The 19,469-nt window shown below is 40.3% G+C and overlaps 2 protein-coding genes and 1 pseudogene across 3 annotated transcripts; 1 reads left to right on the top strand and 2 right to left on the bottom strand.

The window, feature by feature from the left end:
- Positions 1-329: 329 nt before the first annotated feature.
- On the top strand, positions 330-7,548 carry LOC135619570 (AP2-like ethylene-responsive transcription factor BBM). The gene is made up of 10 exons (XM_065121705.1): positions 330-483; positions 3,834-4,106; positions 4,200-4,890; positions 5,275-5,357; positions 5,489-5,497; positions 5,582-5,670; positions 5,765-5,838; positions 5,934-5,984; positions 6,088-6,164; positions 6,445-7,548. The coding sequence occupies exons 1-10, from the start codon at positions 330-332 to the stop codon at positions 7,272-7,274; spliced, it is 2,331 nt and encodes a 776-aa protein (XP_064977777.1). The 3' UTR covers positions 7,275-7,548.
- Positions 7,549-7,713: 165 nt separating this feature from the next.
- LOC135618194 (extensin-2-like) lies at positions 7,714-9,845 on the bottom strand. Its single transcript, XM_065119055.1, has 2 exons — positions 9,232-9,845; positions 7,714-9,022 (listed from the first exon to the last, which is right to left on the bottom strand). The coding sequence occupies exons 1-2, from the start codon at positions 9,725-9,727 to the stop codon at positions 7,938-7,940; spliced, it is 1,581 nt and encodes a 526-aa protein (XP_064975127.1). The 5' UTR covers positions 9,728-9,845; the 3' UTR covers positions 7,714-7,937.
- Positions 9,846-10,542: 697 nt separating this feature from the next.
- LOC135618922 (uncharacterized) lies at positions 10,543-17,934 on the bottom strand (annotated as a pseudogene). The gene is made up of 10 exons (XR_010489215.1): positions 17,694-17,934; positions 17,211-17,305; positions 16,814-16,871; positions 15,536-15,807; positions 13,405-13,487; positions 12,869-12,920; positions 12,304-12,372; positions 11,413-11,499; positions 11,269-11,330; positions 10,543-11,180 (listed from the first exon to the last, which is right to left on the bottom strand). The product of XR_010489215.1 is annotated as an uncharacterized LOC135618922 (transcript).
- Positions 17,935-19,469: the final 1,535 nt, after the last annotated feature.

Genomic DNA, 19,469 nt, shown 5'->3' with positions numbered 1-19,469 from the left:
AGTCAAAAGGCATGAATCCCAGTCCATGCTGAGATCTACTCTTTTATCGTCGGCCATGTACTGATCTCCCCTCCTTTCTCAGAGGGCTGCATTAAACTATGCGTGGGATGAGCATTCCTAGGGTTTCACAAGATTCGATTTGGAAAATAGGAGGGGTCTGTGTCCGACAACCCAAGACAGGCATGCACTAATTTAATCCTCTCTCTCTCTCTCTCTCTCTCTCTCTCGATCACACAAACCCTAATCAGAAAACAGGCCAAAACAAGTACGTAGATACGTGATTGATGTTTCCAAGCTGGTGCACAACAAAAGCGAGTAAATAAATGTCCATGTGGATCGTGAATGATGATGATGATGATAATAAAGTGCAAGGTAAACCGGGCATAGATTTGGACGTGGCTACGAATGTAGAGAGGTCCTGCAGCTCAAGAAGAGGAAACTGTTCTATGGCTGAGCCTACCAGTTCATGGAAGTCGTGCTCAGGTTGGTCATGGTGGGATTGGGTCCTTCTTTGCCTACTAAACTGACCCTTTTCTCCCATTAATTTCTTGTTCTCTCTTTCTCTCTCACTTGTTATATATTGATCTTTGTGCATGGAAAATATTAGAGTATCATTTTTCCCAAGAAGGGCACGGGCGTCCGCTGATTTCTCCCAGGCCAAGCCCTTTGAATAATGAAGACCTCCTCCTCCCACTTACCCCTTGAATGCTGTGCTCTCTCTCTCTCTCTCTCTCTCTCTCTCTCTCTCTCTCTCTCTCTCTACCTCTTTGTTTTAACTTTCCGCAATCGTATGGGCCACTTACTCTAAACTGTACGAGTTGGAGGAGAAGGAGTTACGTATCAGTATAAACTGCAGAAATGGACATAGTAAACTCTGTTTCTTTGGTATCTTAAGACCTTCTTTTATGTAGTAGATTGAAGAGTGAGGAAATTATTGTCGTAGTTTTGAACATTTGCTTGCGTTTTACTCTCTCTCTCTCTCTCTCTCTCTCTCTCTCTCTCTCTACCTCTTTGTTTTAACTTTCCGCAATCGTATGAGCCACTTACTCTAAACTGTACGAGTTGGAGGAGAAGGAGTTACGTATCAGTATAAACTGCAGAAATGGACATAGTAAACTCTGTTTCTTTGGTATCTTAAGACCTTCTTTTATGTAGTAGATTGAAGAGTGAGGAAATTATTGTCGTAGTTTTGAACATTTGCTTGCGTTTTACTCTCTCTCTCTCTCTCTCTCTCTCTCTCTCTTTCTCTCTGTCTCTGTCTCTGTGTCATTTCCTTCCATGCACACAAACAACTCAACCAACTTTAAGACGTGAGACTAATGATCACAGTGCAGTGAATGGAACCCTAGAGGGAAGGCTTCGTGATGGAGAGGTATAGCCCACTTCATACCCTTATTTCATTCGTTGGCTGTCTTCCACTGCATTCGTCCTTGTTTCTCACGTTCAGAAAACATTCACTAGGGCGTGGAACAGATACACGCATGTCTGCATGCATGCATGCATGCATGTGAACGCCTGTGGACTCACTGTACCTACGTGAAATGTTTTAGATCCTTCACTCCAATTGAACCTCTTGGCTCGGATGTACATAGATGTTTACTTGAACAACAAAAGTAGGGTTTTTTGTGAGCACACCACCGTTCTGCCAGCCCGTACAAAAGCTAAGTTTTTGGTGAAACCCTAAAGGGTGCCTCCTCCATCTGCTTTTGCCATTTTGGAAGTTCATCAGTCTTATTCTATCTTCCCCTTTCAATGCACATACCCCATATCTGCTTCTGAGATTATGATTGGATTATAAAGAGGCAGTTATTCATATAAAATACATTTAAGAGAGAGGATGGAGGCCATGTGTTTTACCACCTTTCTTTCTCTTCTTTGACGGTCAAAGTTTCGGCACGGGGTCCTTCAACCGAGATAGAAGCCACTCATATCTTACCCCTCTCTCTCTCTCTCTCTCTCTCTCTCACCACTATATAATATTGTATTGCATGAGGATTGAAAACAGTAGATTTGTACTGTGATAAGATGAGGGGGCAATAAGTTAAAGTAATCGAGGAGGATCCTATGTGGGTTGAGGAGTATCATCCTATTTGTCTAAGACTTTGGGAAGGGTTTGCAGAATGAAGTAGCCCCAAGGACCCGGAAGACAAGGGTTCGTGTCCTCTTATAGGGCACAGGTAGCACACCCATCTCCTCCACCCTCTCTGTTCTTTAATTATTCTCTCTCTCTCTTTCTCTTTCTCTCTCTCTCTCTCTCTCTCTCTCTCTCTCTCTCTCTCTCTCACTCTTTACCTTTCTTGGTATTAGGAGGTGTTGGGTCTTCGTAGAGAGAGAAGGCATGAGAGGCGTCCGGATGGCGCGGAGAGTATGCTTGCTTTTTGGATGATAAGGTCTGATGCATGGATATGAGATCGAGAACAAGATAAGAAGAATGATAGACGAATAGAATTTTGCACAGCCTCTTTTAATCTTTGGTCACACCTTGTCAGAGATTGACCTCTTACTGTTATGCATAAGCTCTCGAAATTTACCGAACAATAAATGAACTGGGAATCTAAAAGGATGTCTATTAAACCTCTTTGCCTTTTGAGTGTTTTCTGGATAATCATGATTTGTCAACGCCAGGAAGAAACACACGATTCATTTTGCCCACTTCTTCATGCGTGATGATCTCTTTTAACTCTACCGAAGCTTCTGTTGATGTGCTAAAGTAGAAATGAGACTCTCGGTCAGTCTTAGATCTCGGTGCTCTCCGATTCCAAGTAATTGCCCGAGTATTAGGGTTCCAAGATGGCTGAATCCACATTAATTTTGGTAAGGGGTCAAAAGGTATTATTATTATCTTCATTCTTTCGTTTTGATTCTTGTGAGACTATATTAAGAACATAAAATCATAGCCCTTGTCACCTACAGTGGAATTGATGTCCTATATTTAGCTCTCATTTAGGCAACACAATTGCAATATATGTTTCACATATTGAGTTCAAATCAATCTGCCATTTACGATCGAGGAGAGATGTTAAGAACATAGAATCATATATCATGTCTCATCCAACAGCTTAAGTTTATTATATTTCTAGTAATCAAATTCAAATGTCTATAGGCGAATCAAAGCAAGTCATAAACTCCTTTCTATTTTGCCTAATGTTCAATTAAGAGCTCTTATTAATTAATGATCATTTCAACTTTCACTTGTTCTACAATGGGTCAAAATTATGTTTTTTTGTTGCATTATAAGTTCATGTGTGTATGGATTATATAATACATATAGATCATAAAACTATATTCCTGTTCTTTAGGCTTAAGCTATATTCTCCATATAGATCATAAAACTATAGTTTTGCCTGCTCTCATGATTGCGCTCTATGCTAAACAACATTGGTTTCTTTAATCTCACTCTACTTTTTTGACCATTTAGTCAGTCTCCAAGATCGCCCCTCCTACTAAGGATGTTTCTAGCATACCTTACCTGTGTGTGTAAAGTATATTTTAGAGAACCTTTAATATGTCTACCTATATTATAATGTATGCTTGTGTTAGAGTAAATATATTAGTAGTTGCAGTCAATCCAATTTGTCATGTACTACTATATGAGAGAGAGAGAGAGAGAGAGAGAGAGAGAGAGAGAGAGATTTTACATGTTTGCAGATGTATTTATACTCACTGTTTGATAGTGCCTTTTGGCCTTTCCCCTTCTCCTCCAAACTTGTCTTGCTGCTTGCTGTGTTGTTCAACTCCGATGACCTTCTTTACATCCATATATTCTAGCCTTTCCTTGTAGTGTGAGATCCGATTCGGAGTCTTCTTCCCAAATTTCCCAGTACACGTTTGAGTTTTCTGCGATCTGAAACTTCGGATAGCCTCCATGAACAACTGGCTAGCCTTTTCTCTCTCTCCACAGGAGCTCCCTCCCTCACAGTCTCACCAGAGCAACTCACCATCTGCTGCTGTTTCCCATCTCATCTCAGGTGACGATGTCTCTGCTAGCTGCTACGGTCTCTCCGCCGACTCCACATCGGAGCCTCCGATGGGAATACCCACCCTAAGACCGGACGTCCCCTTTGGTGTCTTGGAGGCCTTCAACAGACCCTACCATCAAACCCAAGGTCAATGTTTCCCCGGTGCTCAAGAACTAATCTCTTCACTGGTCTCGTTTCCTTGGTCTCATTTGTTTGTTCTTGTGATCCCTTCACTTGCAGATTGGAACATGAAGTGTTTGGATTTCAAGGGAGGCTCTTCGGAGCTATCCATGCTGGTTGGATCAAGCAGTACTAACCAGAGCAACATGGTGGAAGACCAGCCCAAGCTGGAAGACTTCCTTGGTGGCAATTCGTTCTCCGATCATGACCACAAAGTACTCCCTGCTGGACTTTCCGGTGCGTATAGTAGCTCCGGCGACGAGTACATGTTCTCCAACTCTTCATTCCAGGTGCAAGACACCTCCATGGTGACATCCACCGCTCACGATGGAGCCCTAATGAACGATGCTAACGGTGGTTCTTCGAGCAACTCTATCGGACTGTCGATGATCAAGACATGGTTGAGGAACCAACCCAATATCCCTCAACAGCAGGCCAGTATTAACAGCAGCAACGACATGGCCGGGGTTACCGGGGCCAACTGCGGCGGCGCGATGATGGCCGATGTTATTGGCTCGTTGACGAACTCCCAGGGCCTGTCACTCTCGATGAGCACAGGGTCACAGTCGAGCTCCGCCTTGCCCCTACTGGCGGCTGGCTCGAGCGGCGGAGGCGAGAGTTCGTCCTCCGACAATAAGCAGAAAGGGATTGGAGGAAGCCTCGATGCACAGACTGGTGCAATGGAAGCAGTTTCTCGGAAATCCGTGGACACATTTGGGCAGAGAACTTCCATTTACAGGGGCGTGACAAGGTGTGGCATGTCTTTCTCAGATGTAATATAGCATCATTTGTCTGTGATTACGCTGATTTTTCTGTACATTTTGTACCACAATCTTTAGATAAGAGCAAAGCAAAACCCTAAATCATCATTCAGAGGGAGATCTAATGTTTCTCTTATAGTCTTTTTCTCTTATTGAAGATAGATCTCATACATGGTTTAATCTTAACCCTCATCTTATACAAACTATCGTCTACTCTACTCATTCACCTCTGTACTGATCTGATCCATGCTTGGGTGGCGAAAATATAGATGTTCATCTATATATAAATAGCACATTCTAACATGTAAATCGAATGATTATTGGCATACAATTATCTATGAAATGCCTTACATTTTATCGCCTTATTATTACAGGCATAGATGGACAGGTAGATACGAGGCTCATCTGTGGGATAATAGCTGTAGAAGAGAAGGGCAGACACGCAAGGGTAGACAAGGTACATAACCTTGCAGAATCTACAAGCAGATCTTTCACATATACAATGAGTGTTGATTTGCTGCTCTCTCTTGTTTCTGTCACTCTTGGTTACAATGTGCTGCAAATGAACTCATTTTCCAAACCCTGCAGTTTATTTGGGTAAGCATATGCTGTTCTTCATTTCAACTGGAATTAAGGGTGATAGATATACAATTTTCATTTACTTGTGTTGGTGATCTGTAGGTGGCTATGACAAAGAAGAAAAGGCAGCTAGGGCTTATGATTTGGCTGCTCTCAAGTACTGGGGTCCTACTACTACAACAAATTTCCCAGTACGTCTTTGTTTCCCCTTCCATATCAGCCTAAGAACAAAGACATGTTAGCATTTTGCATACTCTCGAGATGTTTCATCTTCTGTCTGTTCAGATAAGCAACTACGAAAAAGAGTTGGAGGAGATGAAGCACATGACGAGGCAGGAATTTGTTGCGTCTCTTAGAAGGTAGTCTTTGATTTCTGATTCTTACAAAGAGAATGTGGATCGAGTGGGAAGCTTTCATTTGGATTCAATGATCAGATGTCGAAATCTTCATGCAGGAAGAGCAGTGGATTCTCCAGGGGTGCATCGATATATCGTGGAGTGACTAGGTAAGTCTTTTCATTCTATGATGGCATTTTACAGTTCAACACAACACAATAAGCTTCTTTGTTTCTTGGAAGAAAGATTCACCATGATGCATACATTTTGCAGGCATCATCAGCATGGAAGATGGCAAGCAAGGATAGGAAGAGTAGCAGGGAACAAAGACCTCTACTTGGGAACCTTCAGTATGTTTCTTTAAGCAGCTGCTGAGAACTCTCTCTGCACACATATCTTAAAAGTCTAATCAGATAATAATCCAAGAGGATCTATATTGGGCTATCAGTATTAAACTTGCATGTAGACCAGATTAATAATATATTCATGTACTTTGTAGTCCAGTCGTCAAGTTTGTCCCTCTGAACCAAGGCATAAAGTCAACAGTCGCATAGAAAACCCTAATGCTTGATTTCACAGGCAGATGGTGCATGCAAGACGTGCATCTCTAACTTGGACTGCACTCTGCAGGCACCCAAGAAGAGGCAGCTGAGGCGTACGACATCGCGGCGATCAAGTTTCGGGGACTGAACGCGGTGACCAACTTCGACATGAGCCGGTACGACGTGAAGAGCATCCTCGAGAGCAACACGTTGCCGATCGGGGGCGCCGCCAAGCGGCTCAAGGACGTGGCGGAGCACGCTGAGGCCAGCGTGAACGGGAGGGGGGCGGCGGACCACCACCATCTTGCTTCGCAGTTTGATGGGATTAGCGGCTATGGCTCCCTGCGCCACCACGGCTGGCCGGCCATCGCTTTCCACCAACCGCAGCCGCTGGGCGTTCAGAACCCCTATGGGCTGCCGCGGGGCTGGTGCAAGCAGGAGCAAGATACCGCCGTCGCCGCCGCTCACAGCTTGCAAGACCTTCACCAACTCCACCTGGGCACCAACACCCATGACTTCTTCCAACCTTCGTCGGCGCTTCATAACCTGGTAAGCATCAGCACCGAGTCGAGCTCAGTCGTGTACAATGGTAACATGGCCAGCAGTAGCGGAAGCTACCAAGGTGGGTATGTTATGCCGATGAGCACGGTGGTGACCGATCAAAGCCACACTGCAAACAGAGGCAGTTGTGGCGCGACCTTTGTGGACGACGAAGGGAAGCAGATAGGGTACGATAGCTCCTTAAACGCTTACTATCTCTCTCAGCAGTTGTCTTCTGGTGACGCTGCCAAGGGCGATGAGTATGAGCAAAGCAGTACTTGGACGCCAGCGTCAGCTCAAGCCATGGCATCAAGGTCTAACACCATGGCTGCTGCTGGCCATGCGGCTCCTCTTTTCACAGTATGGAATGATGCGTAGGTTTGGCGAAGAAGACGAGTGAGATGATCGCTTTCATGTGTTTTGTTCAAGCTTTGTGCTTTGTTAGGATGAGAATTCCTCTGATGGTTGGTAATGGCTTGTGAGAGTTGATGAAGCTCGTCACAATTCTCACCAGCTGTTAATTTTGGGTTGGATCGGAAGGATCAAACTGTTAGAGAAAGAAGACCATTTATAATTGCCGGATTTATATCTAGAAATACACTCGAGTAATTCTAGATAAAGTATTCATATCTAGAAATATGAGTTATATGAGTTATCGACGTCTAACATCTCATGAATATGTAATATGTTTTCTTTGAAGATTTATTAACGTTTATATTACATTTGTTGATAAAGAAAAATATTCAAAAATAGTAATAAATAAATTAACTATATTTTTTTAAGCTTTATTTTATTAATTAGAACACTATAACTCAAATAAAAGTAAAAGAAATCCGAGGGAGAAAAGACAGACAGTTCTTCAGTAGCAAAAGCAAATACACAGAGAGAGAACACATACAAAATGGAAACAGTCGCCCTTAAAGCTCGTCTTTCTCTTCTTCGCTTCTACATTTATGCAGAGGTTCTTCCTGAAACATCTCTTTCTTAACTCCCCGCCCGGCAAACGTAAGATCGACGACGTCATGGAACATGAAGAAAGCCCTAGGAAGACTCTAACTTGTAGGGGGTTGGTGGTGGTGGGGATGAGTAAAGATAGGGGATTGGTGGGGAAGGAGGAGATGAAGATGGATGTGACTTGTGGAGGTAGGGAGGTGGAGGGGATGGTGATGGAGGTGGTGGAGACTTATAGTAGTAAGGAGATGCTGGAGATGGAGTAGGTGGTGGTGGGGACTTGTAGTAATATGGAGGGGGTGGTGACGGGGATGGTGGTGGTGGGGACTTGTAGTAGTAAGAAGGTGGGAAAATTGGAAGCTGTGGTGGTGGAGAGTCATCACTCTTTGGAGAAGGTGGAGACTGGTAATAAGGAGGCGGTAGAGATGCCCAAGGTGGAGGTGGGGACTCGTAATAATATGGAGGAAGTGGAGATGATGGTGGAGGTTGTGGTGATGACATGTAGTGGTTTGGAGGTGGCGGAGAGCTATAGCTGTATGCAGGGGATTGTGAAGATCGTGGTGGTGGCGGAGAGTTGTCATAGTAGAGAGGAGGAGAGGACTTCAAAGGGGGCGGTGGTGACTTGTAGTAGTATGGCGGTGGTGGAGATGGTGAAGGAGGCGGTGGAGAAGTGTGATAGTAGATAGGAGGAGAAGGGGACTGATGGTAGTATGGAGATGGTGGAGACGGTGAAAGAGGTGGTGGAGAATTGTAGTAGTGTGGTGGTTCAGGTGACGATGAAGGTGGTGGTGGAGATTTCTCCGGAGGTGGTGGCGACTTATAGTAGTTTGGTGGCAATGCAGATCGGGTCAATGGTTTGTGGTGGTGGTGGTGGTGGTGCATCTCACATTCCTTGTAAGGCTTTTGCGGTGCAAAACCCAGGGGCTTGGCCTTCAGCACCACCAACCCACGGCCAATAGAGTAGGCCTCGAGCTCCGCTCCGACATGAAGGCCGGTAGGCACGCTGCAGACGGATCCATCAGGCGCCCCCTGCGGCTCCACCTTGCAGGCGTCAGCGCCGTACTCCCCGTAGGGGAAGCCGTCGACGACAACGCTGTACTTTCCACGGCTGTCTGTGTGGCCGCGTGCCACCACCTCCTCACGACCCGCCTTGCATGTCACCTTCACAGTGGCGCCTGTGCATGTTCTTTAGTTAAGAATATATATATAACAATAGCTCATGGAAGAGTTTACAAAATGTATAAAAAAAAATGCAACATTATAATTTTTTTTCTAATATTAGTTTTTCTACTATATTATAATATATTTTTTTATTTTTTATTTTACTATCAATAAATTGATGTACACACACATATATATATATATATATAATCTTAAATCTCACCTTTGAGGAGTTTCTTGTGGGGAGATTCCAATGGATGGGTCCCGTTGTAGCATCTGTAGCAGTAGACCGTGCCGACCACCTTAATGACGGGGTCATGGTGGTAAGGTGGCGGCGGAGAGTTATACTGGTAGCGTGGACGGTTCACCTGTGGCGGCGGCATCGAACTGTAGAAGTAAGGTGGAGGAGAGGACTCACTGGTCGGTGGGGACATATAATAATATGGTGGTGGTGGTGGTGGTGGTGGAGAGTTGTAGAAGTATGATGATGCTGAAGGTGACAAGAAGGGCGGAGGTGGGGACTTGTAGCCAGAAGGTGGTGGATGCAGGGGTGACGGCAGCGGGGAAGGAGATGATGCTGGAGGTGATGGAGAGGGAGGTGGAAACCAGTGGAAGAACGGCTGTTCACCGGTCACAACAGCCGCATTGTTGGCCGATATGAGAGCTGCAATCGCCATCACCAACGTTTGCCACCTCAGAGCGCCATCGCGGTGTTTCATGTTCCGCCCTCACGGTTTTCTTTGGAGTCTCCTGCAGCAGAAAGAAACTATGGGTAGAGGAGGAGGAGGTGGTGGTGGTGGTGAAGAGAGCGGAGGGTGGAGGTGGTAATGCTTCAGGCCTTTCAAAGGCAGGGCATTTATAGAGGTTGAATCACCAATGAGGGGCTGTGATTAGCATTTTGGACCGTGGATTAGGAGCATTTTGGTCATGTAGCTCTGGTCATCTGCTCCACGGAGCAGAGGTGTCAACATCCTATGCTGAAAGGAAATCAAGAAGCAGAGTGGTTCATAAAGATATGGTTCAGTTGATCTCGAGAAATGTGCAGACTCTTCTTTGGCCCACCCTTAGTTCCTCCAATCCTTAGGTTTCAAAGTTGAACAGCTGCTAGCTCTCACTTCTTGCCAAAGTCAACCAACAATTCAATCTCAGAAGCTATTGAGACATTTTGACAAGAACGATATAGTCATTTCCTTCAGTGAAAACAGATGTAGTGCAATAGTCACATCTGTTTTTATCTGTGTTGAATCTTTTTATGTAACATGAATTCCTACAGCCAATTAGTCAACCTTTAGTTTCATCTTGCTATCATTTTAAGCTTGAAAACACATGTAACATGAATTGCAGGTCCATAATGATATCCCCAAGAACATGATGATGATGATAGGGTGAACGAAAACACATTACCTTTCACCTGAGACAAGGTCAATGAAGTACCATGTCCCCACTTTCAAACTCAAACATCAATAACATGAATCTTCAGAATTAGAGAAGGTCATGGTTCAAGGTTATTGATCATTCATGAACACTTGTGAGGGATCCTCGTAATGTGCAATATGCAAATTAACTCATTAATTTTGAGTTGCAGATAACAATTCTTATGGTTAAGGTCAACAGATCAGAAAACCAACTCCTATACATTCAGATTGTTAATGAAGCTGGATTCCTTCTTTTGATCACACAAGCATGCAAGAAGAGCTTCACCAAGCATCATCACCTGGATAGAACTAGCAGTAACACCATGACTAGATACACATCAAGGCTACAATTGACTGCAGCAGATACTCTGGCAGAGTATTATCCAGTGGCACCAAGAGTTCCATGGAGTTTACTTGTATTTGGATGATTCGCGACTGCTGCTGCTACCACTGCTTCGATCTGTTCTCATCGGTGAAAGAATGGCAAGGCATCGGTGTCCCTAACATAACTCCGACAGTAGCCATTTCCTTCTTGCCTTTGCCTCCGTTTTTAAGTTGGCTTTCCGCCGTGATGGAGACTTAGTTGGGTGAAATTGTGATGAAAGGTTGTTGCTTGGCATTCTCAGAACTTTGGCCCTCAACTGCTGCAGTGAAACCTTGAGTGATATAGTCCTCTCCAGCTTCTTCATCCTTTATTTTGTCCCGTTCATCACTAGCCTCTGCAACTTGCACATTTTCTGCATCCTTCTTCTTGCCTCTGTATGAAAAGATTCAAAAAGAGAAATGCTTAATTCTCTAGAAAAAGTGTTTGATGCAGAAAGAACACTATCATGTGCAATGAGTACCCTGAATAAGTCACAATCCCAACTGCAACAGCCGCAAAAGCTATGAAGTACATCCAGTCAACCTGCAGGGACATCAAATTGCTTTATGTTCTATATATCTTAACTTTACAAGTGACTGATCATAGAAAATATGAGATCATTAACCTTCTGGTGATAAGCAAAAATACGGATAAAAACAGCCCACATGTCTGAGGTTAGCAGAGAAAGATTTAGCAGGGTTGCTCCACATATCTGCATGATAATCGATAAATAAAAGAACCAGTAAGTGGAAAACATGGAGTGAGGTAGGGATCTCCCATCATCAGTTGTACTCAATTCTTTGACTAGTGACCCTAATATGATTTTGCAAGAAGGGAAAAAGAACACAACTGATTGTGTTTAAGATGATAATTTAACTGTAACATTTTGAGTGGCAGGAGTAGGTATATGATTAGATAAAACTTAAAAAGTACTTTCTATTTTGGCATTCTAGACAATAAAGAATGCCGATATATATTACCATATATGAAACTTTAACATCCCCTCAAGTGCATGAGGGATAACATGAAAAAGAATTTGATCGGATTATCATAAATAATTATCATAAATCCCAAAAGCTTGAATTGTTAGGAAAGGATTTTATATATATATATATATATATATATATATATATATATATATATATATATATAACTCTAATAATAGTTAAGCCCACTCCTAAAAGTTTGGCCCGGGACAATAAAATGGAAGTAGTTATCAATTTTGCCTAACAAAAGGATGTCATGCCCACTGTAAATAATGACAGTACAATTCTTCCTGTTTGTTTTCCATGTTTGTGATTCTTCACATGTTCATCCATTCAATTTTTATTTAGCATCATTTAGGAATTATCAAAGATTAGCTAAAGAGATCGAAAAAAACAAAAAGAAGTCAGTTCTGTCCTCCTATGATGGCATAAGCTTGACCAATGCCATTATTCTCCATATTGCAAAACTTTCTTAACAATAGGTTCTCATACTATGGATGATGCATGATGAGGTTAATACAACATGTTACCTTAAGAATGATGGGAACAGTAGAGTAAAACAGAAACAGTGCCAATGCAAATCCAAGAAATGGTAGCACCTGAAATCACATGGTCAAAAAAAGAAGTTATTAAATATATTAACTGGAAAATAACATTAATATTATCGTATGAACTATGAAGAAACAACTACCAAGAAACATCTCAGGCTCAAACTAGTTGCAAATTCAACAATATAACCAGACCATCATATTGTTACCAACATACTACCAGAACTTAAAAGTTCAAAGCCGTCTGTTACATTGTATCACAAAAGAAAATAAACCAGGCCATACAAGATATCCACATCTTGTAACCTCATCAAAGCATACAAATAGAGAACAGAAGCAAAATAACCTAAAGAGAAGCTTCAATCTTTCTGCAGGGTAAGCAAATGAAAAATGCATGATTTTAAGCATCACAGAATCAAATAATTGACAAGGATCTCACAGACAATAAGTCTATGACTCATTTTAAGCACATTTGTATGCATGATGTATGTGTGTGTTATGAGAGAGAGAGAGAGAGACAGAGAGAGAGAGAGAGAGAGAGACTTACTGCACCAGCTGTCCAATTAATATCTTTAAGCTCATTGCGCTCAAGTATGGTTCTGGGAGTAATTAAGGAAAAGAGAAAATTAAATATGAACTGTCAAAAACCAAAGCTGAAATCTTTGTGTGTGCTTGCATCATTAAACTTTATTTCATGATAAAACTAGGATGAAAAAATTGGCTTCTATTAATCAGAATACTGCAGTGTCAGCTTGCTGGGTTTAGTAAATGATCAGAACATCCAATCTAAATGCTAACAGAAACAAAAGATTAAGCCTGAACACCACAACATAGACAGATAGAACAAGGATATTACCTAGGAATGATATTCTTGGTGAAAAAGTAAAGAATCAGAAATGCCTAGGATCATGTTTGATGTTAAGAAACTTAAACATAGGTTCTTAATCATATATCTAAACATTGTTAAATTATATTGCAGTTGAGATAGTGTTCTGATTAGAATTCCTGATAAATGAGAAAGGGGACGTGCTAATAAAATTTGCATTCTGCAATGTCACACATGCACAGAAAGGCCAAGAATACATTTGAATAGCACTAACAACTGCTCCAAATACTCCAAGCATAGCCATCAACTCAATTCTATCGCCCTCCTTGACAATAAATTCCTGAACAATGTCAAAATGAAGTCTCCTTAGATAAAAGAATCCTTTCTGTTTAAAGTTAAATAGAGGCAAGTAAAGAGATACAGGAGTAATACTAATGCTATATCCTAAAATGATCAACATCCAACATAGAATATTTATCAAGTTAAAAACCCCATTGTCTTGCTAACTTATTAAATGTTATAGACAAATGCATGGTTTGCAATATCGTACCATATCGCTCCGATAGAGAACCGGTACGGGTGGTATGTACTGGTTTGATAGAGGACTAGTACCGACGATACATCGGTACACCTTAGTGTATCATGTGTTAGTACGTTCGGTACAGCTTAGTATATATCATACTGACAGCTGATCAGCACACCGGTACGATACAGTATTCAGAACCTTGAACAAATGCAAGAAGCTTTAATTCAAAACCTAGTAAACCATGCATGGAGTCGATCACCTAACGACTTTTTATATTATTGCAGTTCCTTAAATGTATTAGAAGGATCCTGGATACAAACTATTCCCAACCAGGGTTTGCCGTACCGAGCCGTACCGCCCGGTACGGGCGGTACATACCGGTCCGACAAATTGTCGGTACGCGGACCGCCCTGTACCGGTCCGCACTGTAGCAGTGCTACAGTAACACTATATCATGGAAATAATTGGAGCAAGAGATGTTCTAAATCAAATGGATTTTTTAGAAGGGATTGTGCATGCTCTTCGGACATTACCACTATATATTTTGTTAGATATGAACTCGCTTCTAAGCATAGTAACAAAGTTGACTAAAATTGACTGTTTCTGAATCATTCGAATGTGATTATGAGATATACCACTTATTTTGCTTTGTGGTACTTAGGAGGGTCAATTGGCTTGCCAGAATGAAATGTAGTACATTTTAAACTACTTGGATCTTTATGTACACTTCTCATATGTCGTATCTTGGTATTTTAGATATGCCTTAAATTGAGTAAAAATTCCGAGTAGAAGATCTAAAATATGCGAATTCACTTAATATGCCCAATATATGTCCTAAACTCCTAATTATCATTAATTAATTTGTACATATAAAAATAAATCAGATTCACAATATTTGATCTCAATCTCGATGTACCACATCATTCTAGAATGCAAAATGATCAAGAATCACGAATCAAAATGCAATTCATAATTCTAGAAGGTGGAGATAGAAAAGTCAAGTTGGCTGGAGATAAGGCCCTGTTCATTAAGCAAGCAAAGGAAGGGATCAGACTGCATTGAAATTCGCAGCATATGATGTATGATGTGAGTCAAAATAAATAAAAAATTATACTAATTCAAGATTTTCTTCATGAAATTCTATATTGTAATTTCTTGTGTATCACATATACTATAAAACATGAAAAGATTTTATGAGATAAATTAGGCCAAATGCATCTTTTTTTTCTTACCAGTTTTTTATCACACCCATTATTGCCAGATCTATGAAGACAGTTTTAAAGATCTATGGTCTCGGTAGCTTTGTCTACCAAGGTTATCATTGATGTTATTGCAAGCCTGCGACAAATTGTTTGCTTAGATGCTCATGATTATAGATTGTGCTTTCTCTTAAATCAACAATGCTATTTTCACTGGTGCCAGATCTATCAAACTCTCCTGTAATGGTTCTAAAGATCAGTGGTGTCATTTGGTAGCTCTATCTTCCAAGGGCCGTCACTGGTGTTGTTGCAAGCCTGGAACAAATTGTTTGCTTAGATGCTAATATTTGTAGATTGCACTTTCTCATGAATCAACATTGCTATTTGACATCTTCTTATCCTTTTCTTTGGTAGATTATACTAACTAATGTACCCACAATAACCAAATTGACCTATACAACCTCAAACATCGCTTTAACCACTTTGTCCTCAATATATCCTACAGTTCTTCGAATACTCTCACTATTTTTCTTAAATTTACAAATAATGTTAGCAATATTAGCCTTTCTGTTGCAATGCTTCTCTTTGCTCAGGCCTTCTTCATGCCTACTTTCGCCTATAAAAGTTTTGCCTAAATAATGAAGGTTTGTACATTCCTGATGCGGCGGAAACAGACTAATAGCAACATTATAAAAGAATTATAAGAGGACTAGGAGTCGCAATAAGCGGCAAATTACCTTCTGCACGGTCACTGGCATGAACATCGGAGAATACAACCATTACAATGCCAGCAACACAAATAGCAACACCAGTGAATTTCCTATATCCATATTTTGTCTTCAAGAACAACCATGTGAGAAGAATCACGCATGGAATTGCCCAACAATCCAGAAGCATGACACTTGTCAAAGATGTGTACTGGTAAGACTTGACAACTATTCAAAATAAAAATATTAAGTAGCTTTGAAATCAATTTAACAGGTAAAGAATGAGTTTGAGAAAGAAGGCAGTTGTCACAAATTATATATAGTTAGCTAAAATGTCTGATAAGAACATACAGAAACAAAATTATTATGCAAGTGAACAACATAAAATATAATAAAGTAGTTCAACATATTTACTAAGGCAGTTCAGGTTGCACAATTTTCGAATTTGCATAATTGTATAAAGCTCAACCATAACCATGGAATGAGGTTTGATAAAATTCAAGCCTGCCTGAGTAAAATTCATAATATTGCATTATGGTAAAATATGCATAAGAGATAGAAACAGAAGTAGATACAGTATGGCAATAGGAGGATGGAGCCAGTGTAATGATGGCAGCATAGTGCTGATTGTTAAAGGATGAGAAGAGACTAACTACTTAAAAATACAATGGTAAGAGATCAAAATGCGTTGGAATATTGACACGATTTATGGTAGTAAAACGAGGGAACCTACAAACATTTGTCTGATTTTCTTTGATACTTTTAGTTCACATTTTCGTGACAATTCAATCAAAATCCACCAATTTTTTTTGTTAGTACAAGCATGTTGACCCATCAGGTTCAGGTTTTCAGGTGGTATACCTGAAACCAACCCCTTAGTATTCGGATTGAATTTTGATGATACTTATTTGACTAGTGTATAAATCAAAAGCCCAGATCTCTTATCCATTTCGGACAGTTTGGGCTGCTTGGTGAATTCTAGACAAGGATTCCCATTGTAATCCCAATCATGAGTTGTTACAAGAACTTACGGTCACAATCGGTGCTAGCTCAATTAATCTTCCACCACCTGGTTTACAGAGTACTAAAGGCCTTACCAAATACAGATGCAAGTTATTGACACCATAAAAGAAATAATGAAACTCAGAATGTTCTTGAGGCCCGGCATTTATCAATTAGAAACGCACATCATCCCCACAAAAGATAATTGTTATTAATCACCAAAGGTACTCACCAATAAAATTGGCTTCCACATCAACTATACCGAGTATCAAATAGTAGTACCAATTTATCTGCACAAAAGATCAAATGGCGTATGAATAATTACCTTTTCGTCGAACTAGAAGCTAATCCCAAATTTGTCAACATAACTAAATTGGTGATAGCGAAAGAAATCTAATATGCTAGCAAAGTTATCAAAGGAACAATTCTTTCCACAGGGAAGAATTCTTTATATAAATCTACCGGATGAAGTCATTATTCATTGCTGTTAGAAACCGAATGCACATTAGAAGAGAAAAATAGAGGAAACAGCATCCCCGTACAATCTAAAACGAGGCTAAAGTGCAAGTTTTTTTTGGACCTATTAAAGCAATTAAAGGAAAAGCAAAAGCAGCGAGCGAGTACGGCACCTGAAGTGGCCGCCTTCGGTAGATGACATAAGCGCCGTAAAATATTGCAAGGAGAAGGTAATTCAAGAACGACTGCGAGGTCGGAGCATTCACGCCTGCGTTCCACAACAACGACCTACTTCAGAAAACCACGCAAACCAAAACGTATTTATATTCTTTACGGAAAATTCGCCCAAATACAAAGCAAAAAAGCGTCGAAAGAAGAGGGAGAAGAAAGAGAGGATGTCCGACCACAACGAAAAATTTCAGGAAATCACATAAAGTCAGATTACCTCCCAAAAAAGAAAGAAAAAAGCCACCTTTGTTAGGAAAAATAGGCATCGAAAGAAGAGAGACGACGTCGCAAGTCAACGACCCGCTTCACCAGATTACTACCAAAAAGGACTCAAAAGAACCCCACCCTTACCGCATTTCTACAAACGAATCGCCTAAAAAGAAGACAACCGAATCGAAAGAAGAGGGAGAAGCAAGCGAGGGAGGGACCTCTCCTGGCGAGCTCGGAGGAGGAGAAGGCGGTGGAGGTGATGAGAAGGGAAACGAACTGGCCCAACACCAAGCCCATCAGAGCCCTCTTGGTCCATACCTTCTTCCACTTCTCGCGAATCGAGCGGCGCAGGGACTCGGAATCAACGATCGGCATCCCTCCGGACAGCAGCAAACCTCCCTTGTCACGGTTTATCGCTCTCGCTCTCCCACCCTGCCTCTACAAAAATGGGATCTTTACCACACTCTTGGTTATATATAGACGACTACATACTACGGCAAGAAGAGGAAGAAGATGGAGTGCGGAAGGTGATGATTGCTTTGTGGAAGATCGAACGGTCGGGATGGGAGATTGTTAGCTGTGGGAAAACCGACGGATGATGTGAACCGTTGTGAGTTGACATCTTAATCAATAGATAGATATGACGACCGTGATGACGGCGCGATGATCATGATCACGATCATGATGTGGCACCTCCCAATATGACAGTGAGCCTAAAGTCGTCTACTTTTAATCCAGATATTATTATTATTATTATTATTATTATTATTATTATTATTTGGATTGACGTTAACAAACGGAATGTATATGAATGATATTAGTGTATTGTTATAATAATAACAATTGTGATGTATTATTTCTAAGGTAAATTACAAGTGATCTTCATATTTATCTCTATCAATTTAAGTTTATCGTATACATTCCTAATATATGTATATTTTGATTAAAATTTTAATTAATATTTTTTTAGTTATTATAAGCTATAATAATAATAAAATCATAAAATTTTAATTATTTGAGATCAACTATATAAATCTTTTATCGAAAATATTATATGTTTAGTTAAGTTTAGAATATTTAAATCTTTATTTATAATTCTATTAAGATCTTCTTCTATCTTTTCTCGTACCACTGGTATTAATTATTTTATATTTTTTATCTATCTCATCTAGAGGTCTCCTAAAGAATATGCTCGTAAATTTTTTCTCTTCTCAACCTCTATCAAAATGATACTTATTTATTGTTGTAATTAAAAATCACATGCTTTCTTTTTACTTATTTTAAATAACCTATCATCACAAAACCATAAAAGATGTTGTAGATAAAAAGAACAGATGGCACCTTTATAGAAGACTTCTCAATGATTGTCTTTTGGTTGAATTATGGTCCCAAGTTGTGACTGATCTGTTTCACATTGGATCTGCAATAAGAAAATAAAAGATCGTTGATCAAGTTATCTAAAGTAATATGCATGTACATGGTCAAAGGAGAGAGAAAATGCTGGAAATGATGGATGTCATGCACTGATGTGACTGACCTCCCTAATCCAAAGACACCCATTAATAATTCATTACATGCATCTTAATTCAACAATTTATCTACTAATTGATCCCAACCTTCACATTTTTTACATCTTCATTTCCTTTTAAAATTGTACCCCAGTCTTCATTGGTGGCCTTAATGAACTATTTTGTCAGAATCTAGCACAAGTCACTATCTATAATTTGGCTTAGCCTGTGAAATACAATTAATATTACTCAACTTAAAATTGTATACAAATATTAAATTTTTATTTAAATAATCATAAATTCTTTGTTTGTTGAAGAGATTCCTTTTTTAGTTTTTAAATAAAGAAGAAAATTAACAAGTTGTAAGTAGTGATAAGATGAGAAATGACAGGTAATTAGTTCAAAATGTGTATACCAATGTGCAAATAACCCTAGTTTAAAGTGACATATGTGACATTAGGAGCTAAATGCTAATTATTATAGTAG

This window comes from Musa acuminata, chromosome BXJ2-8, assembly GCF_036884655.1.
Source record: "Musa acuminata AAA Group cultivar baxijiao chromosome BXJ2-8, Cavendish_Baxijiao_AAA, whole genome shotgun sequence".
Classification (NCBI taxonomy): domain Eukaryota; kingdom Viridiplantae; phylum Streptophyta; class Magnoliopsida; order Zingiberales; family Musaceae; genus Musa; species Musa acuminata.
The sequence above is the reverse complement of the archived record's forward strand: the minus strand, read 5'-3'. Positions and strand labels throughout refer to the sequence as shown.

Coding starts and splice junctions, on each gene's coding strand:
- LOC135619570 (XM_065121705.1), top strand. CDS start 330: ATGTGGATCGTGAATGATGATGATGATGATAATAAAGTGCAAGGTAAA. Junction 5,671..5,764: donor CTACTACAACAAATTTCCCA/GTACGTCTTTGT, acceptor CTGTCTGTTCAG/ATAAGCAACTACGAAAAAGA. Junction 5,985..6,087: donor ATATATCGTGGAGTGACTAG/GTAAGTCTTTTC, acceptor TACATTTTGCAG/GCATCATCAGCATGGAAGAT.
- LOC135618194 (XM_065119055.1), bottom strand. CDS start 9,727: ATGAAACACCGCGATGGCGCTCTGAGGTGGCAAACGTTGGTGATGGCG. Junction 9,023..9,231: donor CCACAAGAAACTCCTCAAAG/GTGAGATTTAAG, acceptor GAACATGCACAG/GCGCCACTGTGAAGGTGACA.